Source organism: Hetaerina americana, unplaced genomic scaffold (genome assembly GCF_022747635.1).
Source record: "Hetaerina americana unplaced genomic scaffold, ioHetAmer1.1.p SCAF_5, whole genome shotgun sequence".
NCBI classification, from domain to species: domain Eukaryota; kingdom Metazoa; phylum Arthropoda; class Insecta; order Odonata; family Calopterygidae; genus Hetaerina; species Hetaerina americana.
Genome location: NW_027287095.1, coordinates 3,847,207 through 3,869,450, shown reverse-complemented (window position 1 = coordinate 3,869,450; position 22,244 = coordinate 3,847,207). Strand labels below are relative to the sequence as shown.

The following is a 22,244-nucleotide window of genomic DNA, read 5'->3' as shown; positions in this document are numbered from 1 at the left end:
ACTCACTTCAGCCCAAATTGGCGGCTGACGACGTGTTAAAAAAAAAAAAAACAGAATAAACGGAAGCGCACAACACGTGCCACGAGGCCCCTTCCATTTTCCGAAGCTCCCTTCTCCCACGCGCCCCTCTTCCACTAGCCGCCTTCCCATCCCATTTCCTCTCTCCGCGGAACTTCTTATCATTATCCGCTCAGCCTCAAGTGACATCTGCCATTATCAGGGAGGCCGGAACGGGGTGGGACCACCAAAACCCCCTCGAGGTGGCGCCCGAGGGAAGTGAAGGAAAAGGTTTATACATGGCAGGCAACGACCCTTGTGTCTGGGCAAGTATTCTATTCAAAAATAGACTAATTAGGTTTGTTTGTAGTTTTGGCGGTGCCACGAGTTGCCAACAATTTTTGAGTAATGAACTAGATTTAACGTGTCACGTCAACTGCGATGAACGTGTGTGACACCTATTGTTCAACTTAACCATTAGTGTTATTTTTCTCATCAAATTAAATTAATGAAATCCCACTTATGTTACCGTTAAAAGTACAAAATACCTAAATGCTGCAGTTGTAAGTCTTCAAAACACCTCCCCGACCCCTTCGCTGAGTAAATAATCTCACGAAATACCTTTAAGTCAAGTATTTGGCGATGCCAACGTTACGAGTTAGTTACGAGGGTCATCCGGAAAGTAGTACCCGTTTGTGCCGCATGAAGTGCTGACGACGCGAGTAGCCGCTGGACGAGGTCAGATAGCTTCAGTGGCTTGTCTGCCTTCTCTGAGCCAAGTTGCGTGACGCTAGCATGGCCTGTGTTGTTTCTGTGATTGTTTACAATGTTTAAAAAAATTGAGAACGCCGCCAGTTGTGAAGTGAGGGCAGTGATTAAATTCCTCAATGCAAGAAACGTTCGCCCATGTGATATTCATCGCCAATTAAAGGAGGTGTATGGAGACAATGTAATGGACGAGTCGTCTGTTCGGCGGTGGTGTCGCAACTTCAACATGGGGAGGGGGAACACACACGACGATGAGCGTTCGGGGAGACCGTCTGTCATTACAGACCAACTGGTGAGCTCAGTTGACGAATTCGTGAGGAACGATCGGCGCGTCACAATTGATGACATCTGTGAGCATTTTCCCAATGTTTCTCGAACAATTGTTCATGAAATTGCTAAACACCATCTGCATTATGCAAAAATTTGTGCAAGATGGGTCCCTCGCGTATCTCAATGAGCTGGCGGCGAAGGACTATGCAGCAGGAATACAGAAACTTGTCACACGTTATGACAAATGCCTTAATTTGCTTGGAGATTATGTTGAGAAGTAGTTTAAAGTATCCTCTTTCAAATAAAATTTTTTATGTTTGTTAATATTTACTTTTGTGTCTTTATTTCACGAACGGGTACTACTTTCCGGATGACCCTCGTATGTGCTAGCTACTGCGTAAAAAAACGCCTGGGAGATTATCATAGCGTACTCGCTAAGTGATCTTGGCGGAAGCTTCGCTAGCGCAAAGCCAGCGAACTCGAAACAAGAATGAGACTACAGGTAGGACGGAGTAAACCTATCATCGATAAGCGAAGGCTGAGTCTTGAGGGACGGCAAAGCTTTACGATAAATGCACTCAGAAGTTTTCAGCAGAAATAATATCAAATATCAGCTAAATATTGGTTTATGCATATTAATAAAGTCAATCTTATTTCACATGTTTCTTTCGAGATTTTGAGCCACAGTGTACACCAATTAGGCGTTTGCCAACGGATAATACCACTCAATCATTAATGAGATCGACATTATGCTGCCACCATATGCCAGCTGGAAATTTTCATTTGAAATTGTATCGACGAGTATTGAGCCAAAAACGCCAATTGAAGAATGTATGCAGCCCACTCCATTATTTAAAGTGTACACTGACCTTAAAGTAAGGTATGGCATGTATTTGTGAAAAATTATTACCTTAAAAACATCATTCCAAGGTTACAAATTGGAAATGATATTGCAGTAGGCTATCTGGTTTTCTCAAGTGTATTTAGTTACTTTATCACTCTACACTGTGTCACACACTTAAAACATAAAATGTAATAAAAAATAGAAAGTAACGAGTGAGTTCCATAAATCGAATTGTAGCTAATGGCAGCGTAGAATAAAATGAATTTTTGGCAATATATCTTTCGGAACCTCCAAATCTAAAGTCCCATATAGTCTGGCCGAAGACCAAAATTCCCAATTGATAAAATGATTTTCGAAACGACGGAGCCATGGGCAGAATAAACGTTGTACATGAATCAATCCGAGGCAGAGCGAATTGCCCATGCAAGAAATACACAAAGAGGACATTATATATCAGTCGTTTTCCTCAAAACTTTCCCGATGGGTACATATTTATGCGGATCAACTTATCCAGAGGCGCTATATCGTCCCTCAACGAATGAAAAAGTAATAGTAGGTATTACAGGTGACACTCCTGACGAAGCGAAACTGGAAGCAACTTCGAAAGGGAGAGGCGTTAGGGAGTAGGACGGGGGAAGTGGATGGGAAGGGAGGCGAGGAGGGGGGGAGGAAGAGAGACGAGCGAGAAATGGGAGCAGTCTAAGGAAAGAGTAGGCGGGGGTGGGAGCGGGGTGTGGAGGTGGGGGGAGGGGATCGGGAGGAGGGGAAAGAGCGAATGAAGGGTGCGACGTTGATTTATCGGAAGGGAGTCGATTCGGAAAAGCTCCCCTCCCATCCCCTATCCTTTGAGCATCCCTCTTTGCTATATTTATTGCGGGCTGGGGAGTGAGAGGGATTGGGAGTGGGGTGAGGGTTGGAAAAGGGCGGTGTAGGTGCGGTGGAGGGAGTATGGGATTGGGAGAGGACGACGGGGAGAAGCAAAGGACTTCCCATATTTTAGGTGACCGTGCTCATGTTTTGACCTCCCCAGTTTCGAGAGAAGGTTTTTGTGTCCCGTGACACTTAATAAGAAACGAAACCCCAGAGCAGTCTCGGGCGAAGTAGCAAATAAACGAAAATGCAATTATAGCCAAGAGCATGAATGTTGTCGGTCGCGCTCTGCTGCCTAGAGGGTCTAGATTAAGGGAAAAATTTTGGATATAGGAAAACAAGATCCGTCATAGTCAGATTGGCTCTTAGCACTGTTTTCTCTCGACGCCAACACAGTACACTTAGAAATCGGGGGTCATATGGAAAGATTCCTTTGGCCTATTAAACAAGATTATTCTAAACTATTAATCAAGTATATTCTAAACTATTAATTAAGATTATTCCTATACGTTTTCCACGACGATATACGACCACAGAGTATCATCGATGTCCTGTGAAACCTTACAGCAGTCACGCACAGTATTAACAATTTGTTTTCCTTCGTAATGCCCTTTTATTTTCTTTTGTGGCCTGTCAGCGGCCAAATTCGACTACATGGAGTGTATAATTCATAAGAATTATATAAATGGATTCAGCTTGGGAAATCAATCGTGGCTCTAATGCAAAAACCAGTCGGCAGTTCCTTAAAAATTTCGCCGTTCCCGAACGTAAGCCTTGCAAGAGCGAAATGCCCCCAAGCCTTAGGTGTGGCAAAACCGAGATAGGGTTCCCCTCATTCCTTCCCCCATTTCGCCCAACGGGGTAAGGGTCTTCCCCCTAAAACCTTCCCTGACTCACACCTCTCGCTTACATATCCCAACCCGTCCGTGGTTTGCTCCACAAAATACAAATCAACCCCACTTTGTAAGCACGTCAGTAATACCGAACATTGCACTACGGCTTTCCTACAAGAAAAATAATTCTTGGAGGAGAAAGGAGTGAGGGAGAAAAAGTGAGTCCCGTTTTCGTCCATACTAATGAGATTCCTTGACGGAAAGTGGGGCGGGGAAACGGTTCAACTAGCGACACCAGAGGGGCGGGGCCCACTCCTTCGCCACCACAGCGAGTCCTGGCCACACGTAAAACGCCTCCTCACATCCTCACATGCATTTATGATTAACTCATCACTAAAATTCTTTTGATGACAAAGCAACCAAATAGCATAGGTTAATGTATAGTTCTACCGTTTAATCCACGCAAAAATTTAAATAAAGCTAATATATACTCCTTTCCAACACTCAGTGTTAAGCCAAGATTATAGGAGTCGTGTGCCTAGTTTGCGTCGCTTGCAGAAGATGTGGGGATGACAAATTCTACAGCAGTTGATTTTGGCGACATTAATCACGACATTCTAGTAGATGAAAGTGTTAACTTAAATTTCACACTCATCATTTTAATTCCGTTAAGCAACTTCAGAAAAATTTGGCTGAAGTGGTGTACATTTCTAAACTTAACCGAGAATCAATTGACGATGAATCTAGAATATAGAGGAAACAATAGTTCTACGATGGAAAGAATTCAATTCGGATTCCAAATTTTTCTCCCAGGTATACGGCTCTGATTCCAATACAGAAACATTGAGGTAAGCGTTACATTGTATGGATTAAGTTCAGTCGACAGAGTCTCGACAAGCGAAAATGTTCAGTTGGGAAGAGGGAGGTAGAGGGACAAAAAAGGGGTTCGATAGAGAGGGAGTGGGATAGGATCTAGGGGGAAAGAATTGAAAAGGAAGGAGGGGTGATTTTTGGGATATTGGAGAAATTCTTTGGCTCCGCGACAGAAGTGAGGTAGCAGCTGAAGTGGATGGGAGCCGTGGAAGGTTGCTCCTCTGAACAGAGCGGAAGGGAGCCTCTTGGAACCATTTCGGCCAATGGGGAGGAAATGAAGGAGTTACGTAGTTAATGAGGAGTCCATTGTGGACGGGGGAGGAAATGAGAGGGGTGGGGGTGGGCGTGATTGAAAACCGGGGAGAATGGAGAGAAGTACGTACAAGTTCGCAAGGTTCCAGATATGACTGGACCCGACGTGTCCAGACTCCAGAGCTGGTAGTGACGCGCGATGGCTTCATTTACTTCCTTCCGAACTTTTCACTCTCGAAATCCGCGATGAGTGGCTCAACAATGAAAGCCCTTATCTGTAGATTCCGAGAAAATGAATAGCCATACGATGATGAAAACCCTAACGGGGATGGGACAGCCCCTTGGGTCAGGCCTTTGGGAACGATTTCGCTTCCAGCGGTGGCCCTGAGAAATCTGAATGCTCGGGCAAATCCGAGTCCTTTATCTCCACCATTGTTATATTCATTCATGCCCAAATCAACCCTTTCCTTTGAGATAAATTTTGGTCCGATGGAACATCAAAATTTCCCTGAATTCCACGAAAAAAATGCCAAAGAAATGTATTCCGACAAATCATATAAAACGCCGAGTTTAAAGGAAAATATATCTAAAATATTCTAATGAACAGTTGAGAGAGACATGCGTACAATGAATTGGGACCCCAATGAGTTAACTAATTTATATGCATGTTTCATAAAAATCCAACCAAATAAAGTTTAAGATTCTACAAAATAATGCGCTGACCAGTTGTAAACATCTCTTTTTTAAATTTATCGGTGATTTTTTAAAAGAATTTTTACGCTTCTGAGGAAATAAATGCCTTTGAAAAAATTATAAAACCCTTCAATTTGCACTTTCATTACTGCATTCGGAAATACTTTCGTCATGTTCCTCTTGTCGCTACGGATCAAAGTTCATTGAAATATAGTCACAGTAGAGAATAAGAATCATGTTAATAATCTTCGTACTACGTTGGAGTGCCTATTGAATTCCGTAGGTAAGCATTTTATAGGAATTTTTCGCGCAGTAAACTCCTGAGGGATTGCCAGAGCTGAGGGATGACAATTAATACGGACGTACGGACGTGGCGGAGAAGCAGGAGAAGGTAGATAAAGGGACTCGACTTACCTTTGGATGTTCCTTGACGGGCACGAGCACTTTTACGGTGACGCGGATGGGTTTCTCGCGGTAAATGTCCACGTATTTGCCGCCGGGGTTGTTGGAGGCCCCGGACCCGCCGCCGCCCCCTCCCCCTTCCCCGCCTCCACCCTCCATCTTGGGCATTCCGCCCGCGTTGGCGTTGCTATTGGTGACCTTAGCGCCCTGCACTAGGCCCCCAGCATCTGAAAAGGAGGACCAGAATTCTAAAAATGAAAAAAATGGAAGACAAATTACAAGCCTCGAAGTGAGCAGGATATTGACACTCCGGAACCTTTTGGAAAGGAAGATTCTTTTACTCGTATTTATATGCATGTAGATGTTCATCATGATTTTAAAGGGTAGCAGTTCATACATATAAGCGGGATATTTGCACAACTGTGTCATATCAATGTATTTTTCCTGTACCGCATGTACTGTAAACATGCGGTCATCCTCCGCGATTTCTGCCAATGAGAAACGCTATGAAAACTAGATGCCATCAGTCTCTTGAAATAAGATTGCTAAGTTCTGCAGTCAGCCCATAGCATTTATCAACGGTGAAAGTTAGAACTCAAAGGCTTTATAATTAGAAATAAAAACAATCCTGTCTCAAATTAGGATCAGAGTTAGAAAATTGTGTTTTTTGTGTTGTAAAGGTTCGGAAAATGGATATACCAATAATATTCAAGAAAATGTCATTCAAGAATAGTACACTCTTTACGAAAAATTGCTAGATATCTGCATGATATACTGGCTGGCTGTGTATACGCCATTGGATAAATGTATTCCTCCCAAAGCTATAAATTATATTTTCCAACGTTAACATTATAAGGCTCATCATTTGGTCCTTTTTAGAAGTGAATGCTCAGAGCTATCATTTCATTACAATTGTAATACTCTTTTAGTATTCTGCTCCACAGAAATATGCTTTGTGATTATTATAAAAGGTACGAACTCATAAACTAATATTCATTGGAAGCTTACTATGGAGGACATAATAAATATATGAATAACACAAGTGATTTCATTCGTATTCTAACACTCAATTGCACGGCTATTTCTCAATAAAGGATTTTGAGAACACATCTGGCTGATGGTTAATTCTTCGCCCGCTCAATTTTGAAAATGTGTCGAAAAATAAGTATTCAAACTAGGTAATAAACTTTAGAGCGGTAGACAAAAAAACGTTTTCAGACGACTCGGGTACAAGCATCTGGAATCCTGTCCAAAACCCCAACAAACAGCTCGCACCGAACGCAAATGTCCACCCAGGCGGACACCAATCCTCGCAGCGAATTCGCAAACAGCAGATCCCTGGGTTGTATCGCGTGCGTGCGTGCGGTATATCCAGAAGACTGCGGGAAAGAGATTCTCTGCGGCGCGACCCGATTTAAATCTGCGGAACAAATCCGACGACGCTTGGCCCATTAGTCGAACAAGCGCTCGGGGAATGTTTTCGGGAGCGCGGTGGCTTCCTTTGTCCGGGGGCAAGAATGCACGAGGGGCGGTATGAGGGGCGGGGGGAATGGGAGGGACGTGTCGAACAGAAAAATGCTGCCGGAAAGGGAGATAGGAGGGAGGGGCGCGGGGATGGGGGTGAACGCGCCGCCGTGCGGTTCCGGTTATTCCGGGGGGAGGACGCCGATAAACGTGGGAGAGAGGAAATCGGAGCCGTGTCGACGCGAGAGAACGACCAGATTACGTCACGGAATGAGAAATAAAATTTGGAATATTTGTACTCATAAAGACAACGCCTCCCGCTGTCGAGCTCCCCTCACCCCGGGTGGCGATTAATCGGGAAGGGTTGAATTAAGTGAAGGGGTGTATATGAGGGTGTTTGAGAATTTCCGCCTCCCCCTCCAAACTCTCCCCCGCGGACAAGGGAATAAATCGGTCGGTCATCGAAACGCGACTCCGATGTGCATCGGGGGTGTGCGCGCGGGGTTGTTTTAAAGGCGCCTCGGTGATTTGATCTTTTTTTTCCTCCCTCCCACGGGGGAACGGGAAGGAAACCATCGGCATGCGACTCGCACGCCCAGCGAAAAACGGATGCTCAGGAGCGGGCAGGCGGAGTTTGAACGGGACGCGGTTATTGCGCTGAAAAAGGAAACAATTCCATTTCGGATACGTCATACAGTTTGTTTTTTTCTTATCGCCATGAATGTTGTTCTCGAAAATTGCCTATCTTTTATATTCGCTCCCCGAGGTGTCAAACAATTTGATACACCTATGTTTTTAACCTAGAAGTCCCTTATTCAGCAATTATTAACACTTGTATCGATTATTATACATTTATTTCGCGTCATATTTAAATAGCAATTAAGATTATTACAAAATTCTCATTCTCTGACGGACCTTCAAGGAATACGCTTAAGCAGCTTATTATCGACCGTTCAAAGGCACAATCCCATGGGTGGAGTGGGAAAGAGCATGGCGGTGGATGTGAAGTGTATTATTTACCGCAGAAAATTGAGAAATTGTGTCCATTTGAGGATGTTGTCCTTGACACCAATTTAACTGCTCTAAGAGAAAATTATGAAGTTACGTATGCATGAAGTTTGGGGTCAGAAAAATCCCATTCAATGTGACTTATAGCATTTTTAATCCATAAACCGAGGATGATACTTCTAAAGATTACATAATTACCAAGCCTTCTACCATAATTTTAGGCAAATAATACAAATTAAGACCATCAATATTTTGGCGACCGCGGATAAAAATTTATTCCGTTTTTTGTGCATTATGTCTAGATATTTTTTCGAAATCCGTATGCTTCATGAAAATCTTCATTTAGGCTAATAATTGCTTCTGAAATGTCACCGACACGGATTTCGAAGTAAAATTGCAAATTATTGGCACATAAATGATACCGGCAATGATTAATTATATTTGGCAAATTTCAAATAAATATTTAGAAGAGCATGGTGCCAGTGCAGTATGCCACTATGTGAGGGGCAAGGCTAGCGAGAACCCATTGGGTCCCTTGAAGGCCATTTGGCAGCCGGGAAGAGAGTGTAAACAAAGCCAAAGCTGAATGGGAGAATTGCAGTTTGCTTATTATATAAAGTTAACAGTAGAAGGCTGTAACTTACATAATCACACGCTTTCGTTGAGTGAAAAACAACCAGTAAATTTAACATTTTTCTATGAACGGATTGATGATTATCATTGTTTACCCTGGTTATCGCGAAGCGAATACTAAATCCTTTTCGAAATAATTTTAGAAACTCATCACGAAAGTTTCTATACGATGAATGCTCCACGGCGATGCTAAGAATCAAGCACTCTTAGACGGTGCGCAGAGGGTTGAAATCGAAACAGTAGAGAGAGGGATTTACCGGATTGGCTGAATTCTTCATGCACCTCAAGAGGGAATGTTTCCAGACCGCCGTGGAAAGGAGTAATTTAGCAAGCAATTGTAAATATTTAGGATCATTATTATGGCTGAAAGGCGAAGGATAAGTTTTATGGATTTTAAAATTAGATCATCGACCCCCGAAGCATTAGATTTCGTGTTTGCAAAGTATTCCAATTGAAACTAAGGTTTATTGGAAAGAGAAGTTATCAATTTCAAAATCAATTACGCTGTGGCCGTGTTAAAATACATAATTCTTTTTTGTGTTCGTTTCTGAGACGCTTCCTGGACTACGATGTTTTATTTCGGTCCCAGAGGTCTCCACCGTTCCATTTACTTAAGGAACAGCAGTTGTGTTGTGTGTCTAATATTTTTAGGTTTTTAGTGTTTGTAGATTTGTATTTTTCCAGGTTTCATGTTCTTTGCAGAGCGTGACTAATTTTGTACTCAGAGACTTCCCTTAAAGCCATTAAATTATTTATTTCTGTAATTGGTCACTGCGCAAGGGTGATTCATTTTTCCTGGTCGTAGGATTGCATTTTTATAGAAGAGGCAAGTACCAAAAGAGTTAACGATTGAGAAATTTTCATCGATATCATAGGTTCGAAAGAACTCTCCCCAAGGAAGCTTATCTTTGTCGATTTCGAACTTAAAGGCATTGCCATTACTTAAGTAAGGGCAAATAATTTCCAAAGGCGTAGTATTGTTAACAGAAATTTGAAATAATTTTTCTTTAAAAACCAGTCGCGATCTGAAAAAAATCCAAGGGGACATTATATTTTACAATGTAAAGATACATTCAGCAATTATTAAATCCGAAAATGTGCTACTCCAAATGAGGGTGAGAGAGAGTTAAATGGAACTAAACACATACTAGTATTTCAGCTAAGCACGACTTCTGCAAAACACATGCCGTCGCGAGTGACTTTCATCATATCAATGTTGAAATCACCACAACATCACATGCAACTATTTTGAAAGTTCATCTTCAAACGCTTCATTCAGACAGCCAATCTTTGGTGTTTTGTACACTAAATTGGACACCACCTTCAATACATATTTATCACTGCATGTATATACATCTGGTTAAAAACCAGAAACTTTGATACATTTTAAGTCCATAGGCTGTTATGGACATAAATCTCATTTCTACCCCTGACTCTACCCGAGCGTTTGTGGTGAATTACTTGAAATCCCTTAAGACGAACGAAGGCTATTGGTGTTTCCTCCCTAAGGCAGGCATCGGCCACTCCGTTAATATGTCATAGAGGTTCAATAATGTACGTGCTGGGCGCGTTGTCATGGCAAATACTGAGGGTTACATGCTCCCGGTCAAAGGGAAAGACTATTTGTTAGACAACGGCATTTTCAAACGCTAAGGGGTTCGAGGTTTGAGCCCCTTAAATTAAGGGGTCTGTTTCACTTATATACGTATCTCAAGGTCAAATACACTCTGAATTATCAGACGCTCAGAAACTTCTTTCTCCCTCGCACAAAACTTTCTTCCTTTTTCCCAAAAAAATTTAATTTTGCCAATATTTCTTAATATCTTGCTGCTCCGTAGAGTTTTCGGTTTATGCTGCTCAGTTTTCCGTCGATGTAAATTTGATGCGAAATGTTGATATTCCAGACAAGGTTTTTGATAGAAAAATTCCGTTTGCCTCAACGAGCAACTAGAAACCCTAGCCATATTAGCTTGCATGAATTTAACCTTAACTACAGGTGGATTTGATTAAAGTTGGATTTCTCGACGAGATCTTAAAAAAAGAAAATATTCTCACTCATGCATTGTAAGAAACCAATGCATAATTATAAAAATCATGAAATATGCAACAAAACCAGCGTATATGCAGATTAGAAAATTAATTTGGAAATAGAATTACACCTACCTAGGACAATTATATCATCATAAAATCGTGGTGATCGTTAATTTAATTGTACGAAAAATGCTTTGCGTTTGGCAAATTTGCTGGTTACAACGTTTATGTTAAATATTCTGGTAGCGTAATTGTATTCAAGCAAAATTAGACAATGATATGCGGCAGATTGGTAAAACAAACTACCTCCAGCGGTATGACAATGGAAAGCGCAGAGAAGCATGAAATTATCGAAGGAAAACGAAGATAGGAGTAATTGCTAAGGGCATGAAAAATCCCTTAGAAAGTTTTTAATGGAGCTTAAAACCCAAAGAACGATCAGCTTCGGGTGACTTCGGGTAATTTGAAAAGACTTTAGGCTAACAGCAGAGAGAGAGAGAGATCGAATCTCAGTCAATGGAATCTGGAGAATCACCGAGTTGAAGAGGACAAGTAATGCCAAAATGCTTTTATCTCAAGATATTGGAAGTCATCGCCCATTTTCCGCAAACGAAACAACGGTTTCAATAAAGAACGTGGTTGTAATTAATCTTGCAGACGTTTACGTTTTTCTATTACCTAGTTATGGACTTTGAGATTGTCTGCCCATCAGCAAACGCTCATTAATATCAACGTATTTGTGCGATGAATGTGATATCAAATGGAGTGTAAAATAAGTGTGTTCTTCAAAATTCCCTGAAGAGAAAATGTGAGAACCTGAGATTAATTAAGCTGAAAAACAAATCAATGAAAAATAAAAATAATTAATAATATTTGAAAACGTTGTAGTGAAAATTTATTACTGCCGATGGCGGGTGGAATAGCCGCAGACGCTGCGTCAAAGATGAGACATGATAAAAGTAACCACGGTCGCTAATGACTTCCATTGATCTCCACTGAAAATATTGCTTATTTGTTGGCCGCAAATAAATTTCTGGCAGCGCTGGCAATGTATATTTTGCGTCCAATCAATGAATTGGATAAAGCATACAACAACTAATGAGCACTGATTGAAGACTCGTCTGTCAAGCAGGATTAACAAATGAATGTTTGTGTATGCGAGGGAAGCCTGTTTTGTTCCGTCGAGTGAGCACGAAAGATTAAACAAGGAAGCACACACACACACACGCAGTTCTTAGAAAGGACTCAAATCGACGATCCTATTCACGGCGCAAAAAAAACACTCGAATTGTTTTTCGGAGAAGAAAGAGGTGTAGTGTTTACGACGCCGGCGCGGTCGACCCATCTCTCCCTTGCCACCCCACCCACGGCCGGGTAAATTAAGGCGACGGGTTATTAGTTTGGGGGGGGGATGTGTCCAAACAGTTAGCAAAAAAAGGTAAATGAATAAAAGGGATCGCATTGCTAGCACAAAGTGGAGAAGTTTAATCCCTAGAAAGGAACCATTCGAATTGAGAGGGGGGACGAGGATGATGAAAAGGGGAAGGGATGAGAAATTGAAGACATGGAGGGAAGGGTAGAGAGAGGGAGGGAGAGAGGTGGAAAGGCGAAAGAAGGAAAGAGAGAGAGAGAGAAAAAAAGATTGGGACGGGGGATATCTCGGTCCAGCAAGCGAAATTGGAGTGAACATAAAGAAGGCAACACAAAGAACGGTGGCAACAAAGGTAGCAAAAGGTTGCCTCCTCCTCCTCCCCTCATACTCCGTCCACCCTATGCTTGCGAAAACACGGCAAAGAGCAGCGCTAATACATGGAAGTACACACATACGCATGTCAGCAGACACACAAACGCGGCGAGAGAAAGTAATGGAGAGGCCAACTGGGAGCGCCCTCCCCAGCACGGCGGGAGAACGAAGGGAGGAGAATGGGAACAAAAAAATGGAAGGGTGAATGCCCCAAAGAGGAATGGAGAAATATATAGTATATAAAAGAAGAGAAACTGGTGCACGTGTTTGGACGGCCCAGTCGAGTTCCATTGAATGACCAAAAGGAAGCGAAAACAGAGACGAAGCGCAAAAAAAGGAACGTTATTTTTTTTACGGCGAAATTAAAGCAAAAACGAGTAAGGTCCCATCTTACGTTTAACCTTTTCCCATATGACTTAGAGGGAAAAATGAATGTTGGACAAATCCGCTGAATTGAAATAAGTCAATGATTAAGATATTATTTCAGCAGAAAAGACCAGAAAAGGATATTTCGTTCGATGAGACAAACAAGAACTTTTGGTATATACAATTGCGATTTATGTGCTTGATGGTAGTAACTAGTGTGAAATTCGGACACAAAAATTCAATTATAAAGCGAAAAGTAGTAATAGACTATAAAATACCATGTTTATTGGAAAAACAGTACTTATTTACTAAAATTATATCCCTTAGAAAGTGTATAAAGTATGTAAAGTATTTTACTAATCTAGCGGTTGGCGACTTTACAGATCGCCTAGTACTGGTTGAAAGCACTAAGTATACATAGCGTTAAATATACAAATACTAGTACGACCAGTATGCCTCTATGTTTCATTGGATGTTGTCTCATAAATATCATTGCCATTACATTATTTAATGGGTCTATGAATAAATTTGCCACATAATGCGTTGTCAATAGCTTGATACCATCCAATAGGGATGATTCTATTGTTATAAATGAAATGTATGCCAAGGAAATTTAAAATCACTGAAATTATGCTAATTGTTATTGCAATTGCAAATTGTTCCACTAAATACGCCAATTTGTACAGAAAATTCAGAATATAGTAGTCGAAATAATTGAAGTTACCGACAAAATTGAGGTGGCAAAAAGAATTGATTTACCAACTAAAAATTAGTCTGGGTTTGAAGTCGATACCAAAAGGCAAATTGGGGTCCAAGGCAGAGAGATACGTATTCGAAAGTATGAGTAATCAGTTTTGTTTCATAACAAGAAACTGTCCCTGTTGTGAACCTATGACATCATTAAATATACAAATTGTTTTTCCAAAATTTGTACACCATGTAAATATACACGTATACCTAAATGCCCAGCTACATGTAAGCATGTAGACAAGTAGGCAGAGTGGAAATGATGAGATATCAAAGTAGGCCTTGAGGAAAGAGCGCGCCTTGTAAAACAGCTTTCACCGGCGCTTCAACTGCGGCATTGAATTGAAAAATCGATTTGGGATGGAATACACATAGAGAGAATAGAATCATTCATTGAATCATTTATTAGATATTGAAATAGGGAATCTATTTTTCCGCGTCAAAAGTTGAAACTTGAATGCAAATGGTTCAGTCTTCAAAGGTCGTTCAATCCAGAACGATTAATTGACCTCATTGAACATTTCGTGGGCTGCAATTAAATTGAAATTATCTCTATGTGAACATATATTTAGGAGAAGAAAGAGAAAGGAGCGAGGGATTTACGACGGCGGGTGGTGAAATACTGTCTCTCTTGTTATCCACCAAAATACATTGTAATAATTCCGTACATTTGTAGCATTGAAATATTCAGACCGATTAACAGCACTCATATCGGCGGGGAAATACAGGTAGCTGTATGTAGACCCAACGTCAAGAACTCCGTGCTGCACTTGCTCCTAGCCACAAACGATGACCCATGTTTTCGAGAAAAGGTAATCACTGGAGATGGGTCATGGGTCAACGGCTATGACCTTGAAACAAAAGCCCAGTCTTTCCAACAGTCAATTGACGAGATAAAGGGGAATTCGTCTCGGCAGCTGATGGCCATTCCGAAAAAGAAATTTGCCAATTGTTTTGAAAAGTGGAAGAGTTGCTTGGATGAGTGTGTGAGGTCCCAATGGGAATACTTCGAAGGGGACTAAGGTATCATTGTTCTAGGCAGGCAATTTTTCTCAAAATATGGTATGGCTGGATAGATTCCAGACAGATCTCTATGGAAGGAAGCAGATCACATTACAAGAAAGCTTCCTTGAACGGGACCTAAACCACGGATATTCTACTTACCGGGCCAACACCGTTACCAATTCAGCTATCGAGGAAACATAATTAACGCTAACATGCGCGGGTGACTTATCCCACCAAGTGCCCCGACTATTTTTCCAGGAGATGGGAGATGTTTCACTCACCAAAACAGACATGAGCGAGGACACAAGAGGAAAGGATAATAGGGAAAGCAATCATTTAATGTCACAAAGGATAGGAACAGTGCGTTCCATGGCGGCACGCGTAGCCAGAAGAAGGAAACGAGCCACATTGGCCAAATACACATTCAAACACGAAAATCCGCCATGTGGCAAACACATCCATTCACATGGATATGGAAAAGGGAAAGGAACAAATATAAAAGAAGATAAACACAGCTTTGGTGGGGAGGATGGAAGGAAGTAGGTCGCATGCACAAAAATGCTTCTTTGATCGGGTACGGGAAATTATATGTATGTATATATATATATATATATATATATATATATATATATATATATATATATATATATATATATATATATATATATATACATATATGCATACACACACACATTCTCCGAGTCTGACCTGAAGAAGGCCTCAGAGAAGGCAGAAAGCTCAAACAATCTACTATGTGTCATTTTATGTGTTTATACATATATATATATATATATATATATATATATATATAATATACATATATATTTACAGGTGTGTGTTTACGTTTTCTGTATAATATACCTATTAGTCTGATCACACTACGACTTACCCACAGACCTCGAAGTCATCCGGGAGGCAATAAAGGGACTACCGAGTAGAAATCGGCAACACTCACTTTCGACATTTTCCCCTCACCTCGAGGGATGCGAGAAACTGCGATAACGGCTGGTGGGACGCAAAACCACCACCATCGCCATTATTTGCGGGATGCCGCGGGGTGTTTGGGGGTGGGGCGAGATGAGAGGGTTAATTACCATCGGGAGATGGTGGAAGGGAGAGACGGGAGGGGTGCATGCGAGCAATTTACCCTTCCCTCCCCAACGAGCCAATCTTTTGTTCCCGCTAATCGGCTGCCCGCGCATTCCGGGGCCACACGGCGAGGCACTCTCGGCTTCGTCCTCTTCTCGGCTAACCCCCTCTCCCTTGCCGACCGCTCAATGTGGGGTTCACGACGGGTCCATCGCTTGACCAGGGGTCCTTCGGACAATGGATGGGATTCCTCTTATACAGGCACAAACATTGGGACGAAATACGTCCGCGGACATCAGATTTGGAATTGAGGGTGGTAGTGCATTAAAGGTTCGAGGAGTGGGAAGCAATATATCATCACAAAATATATACCCATTTTCATTTGCTACCAAAACTCGTATAATTTCGTCTGAATTTCGTCGATATTCAGTTATTTGATGTTTCAAAATCAAATTTCGATCATTTTACAACCTAAATTGATCCTCGTGTAACTCACGGATATAATTATAAAAAAATATTGCAAATTCACCTTAGGGTTACAATATTCAAATGATTCCCAAAAAATATTAATTGCCCAATGTAACACGTAATACCATTTTCATGTATTATGCTTGTTCCAAGGTTAGTTTTTTGGAATCTGTACAAATACTAAGATGTGGTTCCAGACTGTCTGCTAACGTTATAATAATATTATTTTCCCTTATTTCGATATTGAGCAGTGGTACTAACCACCAGTAATAATACCAGCAAATTAATTTTGCCAAGTCAGTTAATCATGGTGTCCAAGACTACAAGGAAATCGGTCAGTGCGGAATTCCCAAGGTCGAAATACAAAAACCCCGTTCCAATATCTTTTCGTCCTCTACATTTCAACTAAAACAGCCTCTGAGATTGAAATTTATGCCACGTGCATACTCTTCGCTTGAGTGCTGCTATCAAAGCGGCGTAAAACTAGCATTTCGGTTGTACGAGCATAGTGGCGTTGCAGAAGTTTGCATTCCCTAAGGATGTGGGGGAGAATGGGAGGGTGTAGAGGGGGGACGCAAGCTCTTTTTGTCCTGTTTGCTGCCCCGAACGTCGCAGCATTATTTAAGCACAACTTGGAGCAGTTACATCAAGAGTAGACATTTCGAGACATGCAAGCAAGAGAACCACAGGGTGACTGAGCGATGCTTTGACACACGGGTCCACTCGCATCAACTAATGCTAGACCTGTAGCAAATAAGGTAACTTTTGTCTCACGATACACATTAGACATGCTAACTGAGTTTTTAAAGCGCAGAAGGAATCATTCAGAACTGTGCCTACAGCATACAATATTCCCATAGTAACTTAATAGTCACACATCCCATCTCAAAATCACAGAGCTATCTAATTTCTAGCACGCGAAACTGTGCGATAAATAAAAATTTTTCAGAACCTCACTTCACAAAAATAAAAAAAATTATATTCGTAACTATGCCAATGCGTCCGTGTTCTCCTCCGATATTTTCCCTCGCGGTGTGTTGGACTCAATGCGTGCAGTGGGAAAAAGCTTTGCTCCGAAAGGGGAATACCTTTTTGAGATTGATCAAGTTTGCGTTTGCAACCTAGTCGGAAGACACCATCGTAGCCCGTCAAAAGGAGAAATCAAGTAGCCTTAAATCTGAATGATAATAATTTTACCATTAAAGTAATTTACGTCAAATGGAAAGAAACTAGAGGAAAGACGTGTTCAAATAATTTATAAAAGAGCTTTACTGAAACAAAGTATAGAAACACTAGAATGAAGACGCATTTCAACGCCTTAATCACGCAAAATGCCTTACCTTTTCATATTTTCTAAATATATCTGATCAAGAAGATAAAAGATTAACAAATGAAATAATTAATTCTTTCCTTAACTTTTCAGATTGCTTTGCTTTAAGAACAGTTTTGACAATAATTCAATAACACTGGCTATTACTATTCCATCAGCACAAAACACCCAGCATATATTAAATGAGAGACTAAGGGAGACGTAAGTGAAGGACGGAAAATGGGAGCGAAAACATGAGGGGAAGGTTACGGTGGAGAGTGTTTTGCGAGGCAATTGTGACGGTCGGAAGTCCCGAGATCCTAACGAGAAAGTTTGCCAATTCCAACCAAAGCAATAAAGGGACCACTACTTACCCGTTAATCTAAAAATGCGGTAACGAGTCAGGTGGTCCCCTCGGCATTCCCGAGCGATAGAGGTCCATAGTAACGGGCAGATCGGGCAGACACCCATGCACGAGAGTTTTGGGCGAGATGAAATACGTAAGTAGTATATCTGCCGCCGTGAATGCTCACCTGCGAATGAGAGCATGATACGACTCTGAAATCAAACGCGGTGGCATCGGAGCTCTCTCGTTTTTTTACCGTTTCAAAGATGCCAAACACCACGCAATCGCAAAATGCCCCAACCCCGATGGATCGTAGATGGGAGGGGGGAGGGGAAGTAGGTCAGGAGGGGAGGAAAGGGCGGAGGGTAGAGTAAAGGGACATGCGGACAGGAATAGGGGGGACTTTGGACGCGGGCATGAGGATGGGTAGGTATTACGTCGCAGGATGCGTAGAAAGGGATGAGGGAAAGTTTTTTGGGAGGGTTTGTGAGGGCAGGGGAAGGGAAGGAATGAGGGAAGGGAAGGAATGAGGGTTGTGGTGGAGGGGGACAATAACACGTGGCAGGTGCGCCTTTGGCGTGGATTGAAATCCCCTAAATCGGTGAGCGTGTATTTCTTCATCATCGCCTCGTAAATTTCACGGCAAATGAAGAGGGCGTATTAGTATCTGTCTTGTGGTAGGCGGGTGGGGGGCTTATAATCCACTCCCCATCCCATCCCCACTCTACGACCCGGGAAGGACACTGTCACGCTCCGGTCCCGTCCGACCCATCCCGGGGATATTTTTTCTCCACCCTCAACGTCGGAGCAGCAGGTGATGGCCACGCAACGAGTACATAAGCCCCCGTAAAGGGGTTGCGGGAGTTAGGGGGCGGTCTGGGAAGGATCCATCGCCACAACGGGGGGCAGTGGGAACTGAAGAGGGGCCGGGTGTGGAAAGAGACCGAAATGAAGGAAAGTGCGGGCATGGGGTTCAATCTCCTCCCATACGTCCGTGTGACCCCCGCCTGCTCGAATGAGAAGGGTCCGTTCTCAACTCCCGCCCGCGAGAACCCTTTTTTTCCCTCCTAACCACCCCACACCACCCACATCCGCTGTCCGTCTACGTGTACGGAGTGGAGCTTAGCGGAGGACTTGTCGCTGGGGAGGGGGGGAAGCACGGATACGACTCCATGTCGCTTCCCGTAAAAATTTCATTCGAGGGGCTTAAGTCGGCGGCCCCCCGGCCGCAAGTGCGGCGGCCACAATTGGCAGGAGGGGTATTTCATAATCCGGGGTACCAAGCATCCACAGGGCACAGGAGGTTAATTCCATAACAAATGGCCCCGTAAACATGTGCACGACCTAATTTTTTGGAGAAAACAGCAACTTTGAGCTACCCCGTCATCTAAAGGATTTTATCTCTAAGTGCAAGAACAGGAATTTAACATGTACGAAGCGAAAATTTAACATATGGGAGAATCAAATTTGAGCCGCATTTGATGATGAGTTGAGCCAGAACGTGACTCACTACAAGGAAAAAACGTTTAGTAGACTAAAATGAAAAGATTGATTGAGGTAAATTTGATTTATGTACCAAATTTATTCTCTGAATACTTCAAAAATATGTCCTATCTCTGTGAAATTCTGAGATCACAGCCAGTCCAATACTTTGGTTAAAATTCTATAGTATATCTGATGGCAACAGAAAAATGGGGCTTTCACATATAAGGGAATAAGGTAGGAAGAAATAGAATAAGTATTGATGATAATTAGAACCTCAATGATTCTTTCTATAAAAATTCAATCTAAGAAAACAGCTCCACATTTTCCCAAATTGCTAAATATTTTTCAACCTTATGCTATGTCATTGATTGTCCTCATATTGAAACATTTCCTTATTCTTTCCATAGTTATTATTTATCCACCAAAACTTGATTTGTGAGTATCCAAAATATATTTTGTAAAATCAATAATAATATCAAATTTAATCACAACGCTGCGCTAATTCATATCATTGATTTATTTTATAGCACTTCATTCAAGGACGGAAATAATAAACCTAACTTTTGTTAAAACTTCAAAATAATTTGTAGTCGGAAAAATAAGGATGATATTAGCAAAATATGGATAAAAAAATTTTAAAAATAATTGTCCCATCTAGCTCATAGATAAAGTGAAAGATCGGTGGTAAAGGTAGGAGTCTTTGATACCAGTTTTTTCGGTGCCTTTGGTAATAGCTTATCTTGATGAACCACTAAGTATTATGCTGTACATAGGATAAACCAACAAAATTAAGTAGTGAAAATAAATAGATAAGTGGGAAGAAGAGTAATAGGTTCAAGATATAATAGAATTGTTCGTTTTAGGCCGTGAGTTTTGAGTTACACGGCGGAAATATGCTAAAAATACATGGTAATTCCTAGAATGCCAGTATATAGGAATTAATTGTTATCATATGTTTCTGGGTGATTATATTTAATTAGGCGATCAACCAACGAATGGATGTTGCGCACATTCCATAATCGATTCAAAAATTATCCGATGAAAATAAACCGTTAGAAAGCGAATGCTAAGGCTTCTCTAGAAGAACACGGCTTAGATTTTAGTGCAGAAGGGTACACCTTAAATAACATTTCACGCCGAAGCTGAAGACATCGCATCTTTTTCAATTACCATTTTTTATGATTCAAACGCAAAAAAAATCAATATCTCGCTACTGGAAGATACCTCAAGTAACCTTGCAATACAAAGGCGGTGATAGAAAGATTCCAAGTAACTACAGACCGATTAAAAAAAATCGAAATTCTGAAAAACTATATAAAACATCATTGTTCACCTTATTTGGCAGTAAAAACATACTCTGCCATGTCCTGCACGGTTTTAACAAAAAGCAGATAGTGTGAAACACGATTAGATATTTTTATTCTTGATGTACTTAAATCATAGGAAGGAAATTCATCATATGTTTAGATTTCAAGATATCCGTCGTCAAGGTCCCTCACGAGAATTTGATACGTAAACTAAGATATTATTGAAACAATTATTGAATGACCATTTTATTAGGGATTTCTCGCCTGACATTAAGAAATATAAGTCGTCTATGTGGTGAGCTCAGCAGTGGCAAACGTAAGTTCGGGATTGCCCAAGTGAAAGGTAATCGGGCCCAACTCGTTATAAACGACGTACTATTGAAGACAAGATCGTTCTTTCAAGATTAGAGAGATCGACTCTAGAAGGGATACGTCTAAGATACCGTTTATTTTTGGAAAACAATTAGAGACAGAAATAGCTGCGAATCATATCAAGTAGAGATTAAAAATCATCAGTATCTATATAAACACACGAAGATATATATGTGTATATGTATAAGCACACGTATTTAAATTGTATTAATATGCATGATTGCCTCTGTTGGTTGGTGTGTAAATGAGGCCGTATGCGCATATATGCGTCCATACATTTAAAGTAGTCGAGGCTATATTTTACCAGAAACATATCATTCGTATCTCATAACTTCACTAGTAATGGTGGCGGGAAAATGTGTCATGTTCTTCTCTTTGATAAGTGTGTACCAGCTCACTGCATGTTAAATGATTTTTCTGTAGCGAGGCTCATGCATGGTGCGTGACTTTGTCAGTTTGTGTGCTGTGTTTACCTGGTATGGATACACCCCCTGCCAAACACCTTCCAGGTGGTTTGCAGGGTACTATGTAGATGTAGGCAATCATTTACAGATAAATAAGGATGACAGCAGATGGCACGTTACTTCCAAATGATATAAGTACGCCTGATTTTGTAATGGCATAAGGAATTGGATATAGGTATTTATTTGGTACTGTACCGTTAACGGTAAGTTTTGGCTGGAAACAGAATGAACACGCCTGCATTTATTAGCCTTGTTTGACAAGACACATCTACATAATACCCCGTAAGCCGCCGCAGGGGCGTGTGGCGGGGGATGCTAGGTCACCACCTATAAAAGAGAATAAAAACACATGCAAAACCAACAAATTCATGCAAACCTTCACCCACAGTGGTGTATATATTAATGCGAAAACCTTTTTAACTGACGCACATGCAAATACATGTCCTATCGACTAACATACACATGCACCTTAAATGTAGACACAACCTGACACCCCACACAAGAATAAATTTTCTCCAATCCCTCGTACATTCTACTTCGCTTTATTCCGTACAAAATACCAACCCCTATCCTCTCCCTACCTCGCTCATTTGACGTCCTCCCC

General features: G+C 41.4%; 1 protein-coding gene across 1 annotated transcript in view; it reads right to left on the bottom strand.

Moving 5' to 3' along the window:
* The window catches only part of LOC139693490 (uncharacterized), a 570,990-nt gene that overhangs the window by 233,785 nt on the left and 314,961 nt on the right, over positions 1-22,244 (bottom strand). The window contains exon 2 of the mRNA XM_071591664.1: positions 5,815-6,029. Coding sequence (XP_071447765.1) covers positions 5,815-6,029 — 215 coding nt within the window. The remainder of the gene's footprint in view (positions 1-5,814; positions 6,030-22,244) is intronic.